The sequence below is a fragment of the Nannospalax galili genome, unplaced genomic scaffold (genome assembly GCF_000622305.1).
Source record: "Nannospalax galili isolate Female #2095 unplaced genomic scaffold, S.galili_v1.0 scaffold1217, whole genome shotgun sequence".
In the NCBI taxonomy this organism is placed as follows: domain Eukaryota; kingdom Metazoa; phylum Chordata; class Mammalia; order Rodentia; family Spalacidae; genus Nannospalax; species Nannospalax galili.
The window spans coordinates 973,816-982,993 of NW_008339068.1; the positions used below are offsets into that span (position 1 = coordinate 973,816).

Consider the following 9,178-nt stretch of genomic DNA (forward strand, 5'->3'; position numbering starts at 1 on the left):
CCCTGCAGCCCCTAGCCTAGAACTCACTATGTAGACCAGGCAGGCCTTGATTTCACAGGTCTGTCTGCCTCTGCCTCCCAAGTGCTGGGATTAAAGGCATGTACGACCATACTTGGAGCACTCTCCTTAATATTTTTTTTTGACAGATTCTCCCTGTAGCCCCAGCTGGCCTGGACTGTAGACCAGACTGGCCTCAATCTCACAGAGATTCCCCTGCATCTGCCTCTCAAGTGCTAGAATTAAAGGCGTGCAACCACTACAATCAGCTAATATTTTTTAAATTTATTTTTGAGGATTTTAAACAATATATATTAATCATATCTACCCCACCTTCTTCCCTTAACTCCCTAGATCCATTCCCACCTCCCTACCTTACCCCCCAAAGTTTTGTCCATTTTGTTTGTTTGTTGTTTGTTTTTAGAAACAAGGTCTCCCAGTAGCCTGGAACTTACTGTATAGACCAGGCTGGTCTCAAACTCACAGAGTTCTATCTGCTTCTGCCTCCTGAGTGCTGGGATTAAAATTTATTTTATGTGTATGAGTGTTTTGCCTGCATCTAAGTGCATCATGTGTGTAGTACCCACAGAGGCTGGAAGAGGGTGTCAGATCCTGTGGAACTGGAGTTATAGATGGTTAGCTGAAATGCGGGTTACCGAGAACCTAACCCAGGTCCTACCTGGGTCCTCCATAAAAGCAGCAGCCAGTGATCTTAACCACTGAGCCATCTTTCCAGCCCTGTGTTTTCTTTTTCTTTTCTTTTCTTTTCTTTTTTAGTCTTTTGAAACAGGGTCTCGCTGTAGCCCCAGCTGGCCTGGAATTCACTATATAGACCAGGCTGGCTTTGAACTCACAGAGATCCTCCTGCCTCTGCCTCCCAAGTGCTGGAACTACAGGTGTGCACTACCACGCCCAGTTGCCCTGTGTCTTCTTAAAAAAAAAAAAAAAAAAACCTTTCAAAAAAAAAAAAACCCATTGGTGGCGCACACCTATACTCCCAGCACTTGGGAGGCAGAGGCAGGTGGATCTCTGTGAGTTCAAGGCCAGCCTTATCTACATAGTGAGTTCCATGCCAGCTGGTGCTATAGGGAGACGCTGTCTCAAAAAAACGAAAAAAAATAAATTAAATAAAATAAATTAAAAACCCATTGACTCCAATTTATGCTGTCCACATAGGGCCTTAAACTTGATTCTCATGTTAGTTTCTGCATCTCATCTATTATGATACATTGTTTGGATTGAAGTACATGAAGAAAAGCTGAGCTTACATCCACATGAAACTAGAGAAAGGTATGAATAAGAAAACTAATAAGGTCTTGGGGGCTGGAGAGATGCTCAGTGTTCGTTAAGAGTACTTGCTGCTCTTGCAGAGGACCCATGTTTGGTTCCCAGCATCTACATGACAGCTAACAACTGTCTATAACTCCAGTTCTAGGGGATCGGACGCCCTCTCTGGCCTCTGTGGGCATGAGATACGTACATACATGTAGGCAAAACACTCATACACATAAAATTTAATTTTTTTTTTTTTTTGGTCTTTTTGAGACAGGGTCTGCCTGAACCCCAACTGGCCTGGAACTCTCTATGTAGACCAGGCTGGCCTTGAACTCACAGAGATCCACTTGCCTCTGCCTCCCAAATGCTGGGATTAAAGGCATGTGCCAGCCACTACACTTGTAAAAATTAAAATAAATCTTAAGAAAAAAAAAAAAAAGAGCTGGGTGTGGTGGCACTGGGACTCGAACCCAGATCCTCTGCAAGAACAGCCACTGCTCTTAACACCTGGGCCATCTCTCCAGCCCCTCTTTTTGTTTTATTTGTATGAGTGTATTGCCTGAATGTAGGTAGGTGCACCAGTGTTGGGCAATGCCCAAGGAAGTCAGAAGGCGGTGTTTGATTCCTTGGGAACTGGAGTTACAGACAGTTGTTAGCCACCCTGTGGTTGCTGGGACTCAAATCTGGGTCCTCTGCAAGAGCAGCAAGTACTCCTAACCACTGAGTCATCTCTCCAGCCCCAAATATCAACTTTGTTTTAAAAAATATTTATTATTTTTATTTTTTATGTGTATGAGTGTATTGCCTGCATATATGTAAGTGCACTTGTGTTGCACAATGAGTCGGATCCCCTGGAACTGGAGTTTCAGATGGTTGTTAGCTGCCATGTGGGTGCTACGAATCAAATCTGGGTCCTCTGCAAAAGCAGCCAGTGCTCTCAACCACTGAGCCATCTCTCCAGCCCCCAAATATCACCTTCTTAATGAAACCTCAGACATCCATTTGAGAACAACACCTGAAAGAGCTGGCTTCACTTTTATCAAAGTATTTAAATTATTTGTATGTATTTACATTTTCTTTCTCCAGGAAAATATCTCAGAAAAGCTTAAGGGAATTACCACTGCTAAGTCCGTAAGAGGTTGATCAAACAAGAAAGTACTTAAATATTTGTTGAACTCGGGGTGGCGACCCATGCTAAAATCCCATTACTTGAGAGGCTTAGGCAAGACTCTGAGTTATGGGCCAGTTTGGGCTACATATCAGACCTCATCTCTTGGGGCTGGAGAGAGATGGCTCAGGAGTTAAGAGCACTGGCCTCTGTTGCAGAAGACCCAGATTCAATTCCCAGCATCCACATGGCAGCTAATACCTGTCCTAGGACCAGTTCCAGGGAATCTGATGCCCTTTTCTGACTTCCAAGGGCCTTGTACCATATGCACTTATATACATGCAAGCAATATACTCATACACATAAAATAAGAAAAAAATTTTTTTCTTATTTTTAAAAAAAGAAGAGCTGGGGTAGTAGCACACACATCTTTAATCCCAGCACTCAGAAGGCTGAGGCAGGCAGACCTCTGTGAGATGGAGGCTAGCCTGATCTCCATAATGAGTTCCAGGCCAGCTGGGACTACAGGGAGACCCTGTCTCAAAAGGACAAAAAATATGGGACTGGAGAGATTGCTCAGCAGTTAATAGCATTGGCTACTTTTGCAGAGGACCCAGGTTTGGTTCCTAATACCCACACAGCAGCTAACAACTGTCTGTAACTCCAGTTCTAGGAGATCCAATGCCCCCTTCTGACCTCTCTGGGCACTGCATGACATGGGTGTACTTACACTCATACACATAGAATAAAAATAATAAAATGAACAAGAAAAATCCTTCCTTTTTGTTTTATAGGCTAGTTCATTAGGAAAGAAGACAGGTTCCTAACATCTCAGCATACTTGTTTTATAAATGACAGGTTCTACATCAAGCCTAGACCTACAGATGACCCCTAATCCTTATATGAGCCATATGACTATACATCCCTTACATAGTCTTCCCTTTAACTTTTCATAAAATTGTCACCTAAGTTCAAATCAATTGATTTAAATGATACTGAATTTAGTTTCCTTGCCAAGGTTGTGGCAGACATGTTAACAAAGAGAAGAATGACTCACATATAAGTAAAGGTAGGGGAAAGTAAAAGAGAAAAAAAATCCATCTATCAGAAGCCAGCTATGGATGAGGAACGGTTTTCCCACTGGAAGCTTGACACTCTAATGTGTACTAAGCTGGGGTGGTATCCCATACCTGTGATTCTAGCACTTGAAAGGTGGAGGCAGAAGAATCAGCACTTCAAGACCAGCCTTGGCTACCTGAATCTCTGTCTCAAACTGCAAGGAAGAGACCAGGTATGGTACACTCCTTTAATCTCAGCACTTGGGAGGAAGAGGCAAGTGGATCACTGTGAGTCCCAGGCCAGCCTGGTCTACATAGTGAGTCCCAGGCCAGCCAGCCATGGCTACATAATAAGAACTTGTCTCAAAAACAAAAGAGAAACCAAGGAAGGAAATAACTAGCTTTATACTATAATGAACAGGTAAACAAGTGGGCAAACACAAAACACAAACACCTTCATGGTTCCTTCAACTTAAGATATTATAAGAAAATTTTAAGAGGTAATAAAAATATCTAAGTAACTGACTGACCAAGGCTACCTTTTATGCTAGTGCAGGAGCTAGTCCACCTAGAAATGGGATATTACCTTTGGTATATCTCCTTTAATACCTGGGGGCAGTCGCAGGATCCAGAAGTTCCTGTTTCTCAACAAGTTCTCCAGGTTCTCCAGCCGCTGCTGCAGCAGCCCATACTCCTGCAGCAGGGTCCCCAGAACAGCCCACTTGCCATCCAGCTGGTTCCCAAGTTCAGTCACTGTCTTTTCACAGCTGGCTAGTTTCTTCTCTGCTGTCCCTGTTCTGCCTTCTAGGTGTAGGAGTCGCCGGCTATGAACGTCCACTTTCCTTTCTATGGCCTGCACAGCAGCCACCACTGTCCACAGGGAGATGGCTGCAGTCTGCAGATGTGCTTCATTTGCAGCTGGAGGCGTAGGCAGAGGAAGAGGCTGCAAGGATGTAAGGCACTCAGAGTCCCATTCAGAAGTCTATGTGCAATGGAGAGATGGGACAAGGCATTGTTAGAAGGAATTCTGGCTCCATACCACAACCAGATAAGAACTGCTTAGCTATAATTAACCACAATAGTTTTAATGACTTTACAGTGCCTCCTTGTTGTTCTGAAGTTTGTTGGCATCAAAAGCCAAGGGAACTGTTTTGATGGTTCAAGGATGGATTTGGAAAGATAGTGAATAAATTGTCTTTTTAAGACCAGTCTGACCCACTTTCTCTACTATAAGGCCTAGAAGTCCAGGTTGCTGCTGTCTCCTCTATCTCTGGAAAAGGTAAAAGCTCATAGGTTTTGCTGACACAGTGCCCTCTGACAAATCCCTTATAAATTTATACTCTAGCCTTATCACTCAGTTTATTTACTACAACTATACTGACTAGTAACAACTGAACAAGCTGAGGATACTGAGTCTAGAGAAAACATGAGAGCTCTTTTCAATATTTGAGGGTTATAAAATAGAAGCTAGAGCTGGACATGGTGGCGCATGCCTTTAGTCCCAGCACTGGGGAGACAGAGGCAGGTGGATCTCTGTGAGTGCAAGGCCAGCCTGGTCTACATAGTGAGTCCCAGGCCAGCTGGGGCTACAGGGAGACCCTGCCTCAAAAAGACCAAAAACAACTCCCAAAACTAAACACACACACACACACACACACACACACAATAAAATAGTAGAACAGGTTAACCTTTTTATTTTATGTGTATGAGTGTATTGCTTGCATGTATGTAAGTGCATTCATGTCGTGCAATGCTCTTGGAGGTCAGAAGAGGGCATCAGATCCCCTGGCACTGGAATTATGGACAGCTGTTAGCTGCCATGTGAGTACTGGGAATCGAACCCTGGTCTTCTGCAAGAGCAGCAGGTGCTCTTAACCACTGAGCCATCTCTCCAGGCCCAGGTTTGTTTAATCTCACATTATATAAAACTTCAAACAGCACACTGGGAAAAATATACAGAAATTTTCAAGCTGACAAACTTTGGCCTGTCGTCGTCATCATCATCATCATCATTATTGTCTTTTTTGAGACAGGGTCTCCCTGTAGCCCCAGGTGGCCTGGAACTCATATGTAGACAAGGTTGGAGGGAACTCACAGAGATCTACCTGCGTTTGCCTCCCAAGTGTTGGGATTAAAGGTGTGTGTGACCATACCTGGCTTGGTCTATAATTTTTAAATTAGACTGTTTTCAAGAAAGTAAAAGGCTGTTCATTATTGAATGTACTTTGAAACAAAGAATATCATAAAAGAAAGAAATCTATACAATAAATAGGAGATTTGACTAAGCCTCTACAAAACTTTCTAATTCTCTGAACCTGATGAACCTCTCTGTGGCCACAGCCTTCCCTTCTACCACTCCATGCCCTACCTTATTCTAAATTCATCTGCTCTCCAATCCTTTAATGATGATTATGATGATTCCATTTACTCCTGTTTATCACCTGTACCTAGTTTTGCTTTCCTCCCTGCATGCTATTTCTGCCACTTTAAACCCTGGTTCACTCATGTCTCTATGCCTCACCTGCTCAGCTAACCTTGAACAAATCTAATCATGCTCAATTTTTTGTTCTGCAAGCAGGCAGAAGAGCAGGAAATCACACAACCTTGTGAGCTACTGTTAGCACACACCAAGGTCCCTAGCTGGGTAGGGACCCTCAATACCACTGAGTGTCTTTAAGGTTCCTCTACAAACCCTCAAACTAATGTGTAAAAGAATTAATTAGGGGCTAGAGAGATGGCTCTGTGGTTAAGAACACTGGCTGCTCTTCCAGAAGACTAGGGTTCAGTTCCCAACATCCACATGCCAGCTAATATCCATCCTTAACTCTAGTTCCTGGGGATCCAACACCCTCTTCTGGCTTCCGCAGGCAGCAAGCACGCACATGGTGCACTTACATACATGCAGGCAATATACTCATACACATAAAATAAAAATAATAAATAAAATATTTTTTCAAAAAAGGAATCAAGTAGGAAAAACTGGGCAGTATGTCGGTGAGATGGCTCAACCAGTAAAGGCTGGTTGACAAGCCTAATGACTTGAGTTCACTCCCCAGAACCCACGTGATAGGAGAGAACCAACTCCCTCAAGTTGTCCTCTGACCTCCACATATGAACTATGGCAGGTGTGTGACTCCACACATGCACAAGTAAAATATAGATAGATAGGTAACTAAATAACTAAAGAAAAAAGAAAAAGCTGGGCATGCTGGCACATGGCTGTAATCCCAGCACTGGGGAGACTGAGGCAGGAAAACTGCTAGGAGTTTGAGTCGGACCTGGACTACATCATGAGTAGTAGGCCAGCCAGGAGATACATAGCAAGACTTTGACCTCCCTCTCACCCCACCAAAAAAATCATCTGAAGAGTTAACTAAAATAAAGGTTTCGACTCAGTAGGTATGGGAGGAAAATGGAGACTGCATTTTATCAGGTTCTCTGGAGATGGTGCCTTTGCTGACTCAGGGAGCACACATGGAGGGCAGAGACTCTTGTCTGCACAACACCCTCACCCGCCAGAGATGACATGGTCTCTTTAAGAAAACTGAAGTAATTAGACCCAAAGTCTTTTTCTTGGTACTTCTTCCCACATCAGACTTATCAGTAACAATACATGCTTTCTTTCCTTCTCAAAGGAGAAAGTTTCATCTTATTTAAAGACAATTTCTCCACTTGTGCATTGAATGCCAACTCCTCTACCTTTTTAGGCACGTTTTTTAAAAAGAAGGGTGGGGCTAGAGAGATGGTTCTGCAATTAAGAATTCTTGCTGCTCTTTCCAGAACCCTTGCGGGGCAGTTCACAACTACCTGTAGTCCAGCTCCAGGAGGATCCAATCCCTCAGTCTCTGTGTACTTATATATGCATATACCCACACACAAACACATAGACATAATTTAAAAAATCTCATGAACACAAGATGTAATATTCGTTACTATTGAAATGTTTCATATGCCTTAGACTAAATAAAGCGTATCACTGAAATTAATTTCATCTATTTCTTTTTACATTTATCTATTTATGTTTCTTGAGAAGGGGGTTTCCCTGTGGCCCCAGTTGGCCTAGAATTTGCTATGTAGACCAGGCTGGGCTCCTAAGTGCTGAGATTAATGTCGTGCACCGTCACATCCAGCTATTTTGAGACACAGACTTTGACTATTTGACCCGGGATATCCTCAAACCCCTGATCGCCCCCGTCTCAGCATCCCAAGTGTTGTTATTATAGGCATGAACCATCACGCCGTTTTTTTTTTTTTCCTTCGTAAACATGACTACTGGAGAATTTACAGTCATGTGTGCACCATCTAGTATATTTCTCTCTATATATACTAAATATGATTGTCTCTACTATCGTTTTTTAAAAAATTATTTCATTTGGAAAGTTGTTTTTTTTTTTGTAAAAGTCCAAGAGAAAAGACGGCATGTGCCTCTGTTACCCACGCCCCGGCCACCGCTCCCTCTTTTTTCTTCCTTTTCTTACTTTCTAGCCAGGGCTGCTGACCTACTAAAACGTCTTCTTAGCTGGTGAACGCAAGCCATACTTTCCAGTCGTTCTGTTCACGACCATTTATCCCCTCTTAAGGGCAGCGTGCAGGGCTGTCCGTGCATCTACCTGGTGCACCGCGGGGCCCACTGCAGGCCTGCAGCAAACCAGCACGCCCACGGCGAACCCCACGCTCGGGCGGCCCCGGGGCTCTGCGCGTCCAGGCCGCCGGCGTCACACCTCTGCATGGCCCAGGCCGCCCTGCGGGTGGCACCTCGGACAACTGCCCGCGGCGAGGACGGCTGGCGGGGGACTAGACACCCGAGCCCTCCTCCGGTCCTCGGGCTGACACAACGCACCACCGCGCGTGCAGTCCCTGGCCTCTCCCGCCGGGCCGGGCGAGGGACTGCGCTGCAGGTCGCTGGAGACCAGGCCCGAAGCAGAGCCCGGCGGGGCCTCTCCTCCCCACGTCCTCCTCCCCGAGGCCCGGAGCGCGCGGACGCTCGCGCATCGCCCTTACCGGAGCGGCGGCCGCCTCCGCCATGGCGCTCCGCTGCCTGGCCCCGGGAGTCGCCGCCGCACGCAAGCCCGCTGCACCGTCCTCTCCTCTGGCCTGCGCCCCACGCTCTGACAGGACTCGCGCTGCAGCCGGCTTCCGGAAGCGCGGTGAGTAGCGGACAACCTCTACCGCACCGGCTGCGGCGACCCCCCAGCTGGCGCTTTCTGGACAGCGAGTGCCGCAGGGGCTGCCGCCTGCCTAGACGCGCCGCCCTCCACTGGTCCGCCGCGGTCAGCGCTCCCCCTAGCGGCCTCTCCCTCCCCAACCCCTCCTGCTGGGTGACCAGAGACTGTGGTCCACCGGGTGGCCTGTTTTCTCAAGGACCCGACAGATGGTAGTTTAAGGTCCAGCCCCACACCAGGGCTTGTTCCAGAGGGTGTATCTCTTCACAGAAGCACAAATGGCAGGCGGCTGACTAACACCCAACTTACTACCAAAGTAGAAATGGATGAAGTGCATGTTGCCTGGGGCACGTAGGAGACTGTGGATAGGAGTGATGAAGATGCGTCATTTGCAGAAACTAAAGCTGGGTGAAGAGGATCACATCCACGTGGCTCGTGTTGGCACCAAATATTAGTGTACTTTGGTTATTGCCTCTCCGGGGTTGTTCAAGAAGTGGAATTTTTAACAATTTTTTAAATTTTTTATTTTGTTTTATGTGTATGAGTGTATTGCCTGCATGTGTGTAAGTGCACCTGTG

General features: G+C 45.8%; 1 protein-coding gene across 3 annotated transcripts in view; it reads right to left on the reverse strand.

Annotated features, from left to right (window-relative positions):
• The window catches only part of LOC103734728 (zinc finger protein 398), a 38,741-nt gene that overhangs the window by 20,752 nt on the left and 8,811 nt on the right, over positions 1–9,178 (reverse strand). The window contains exons 1-2 of one of the 3 annotated variants that reach the window (XM_008833811.3): positions 8,440–8,682; positions 4,025–4,420 (exon numbers count right to left, since the gene is read on the reverse strand). In XM_008833811.3, the coding sequence (XP_008832033.1) occupies positions 4,025–4,420; positions 8,440–8,463 (420 nt within the window). In that variant the 5' untranslated portion in view covers positions 8,464–8,682. Of the gene's footprint in view, positions 1–4,024; positions 4,421–8,439; positions 8,683–9,178 lie in introns of those variants that run through there. The other 2 variants (XM_008833812.3, XM_029563916.1) reach the window with 2 other exon arrangements.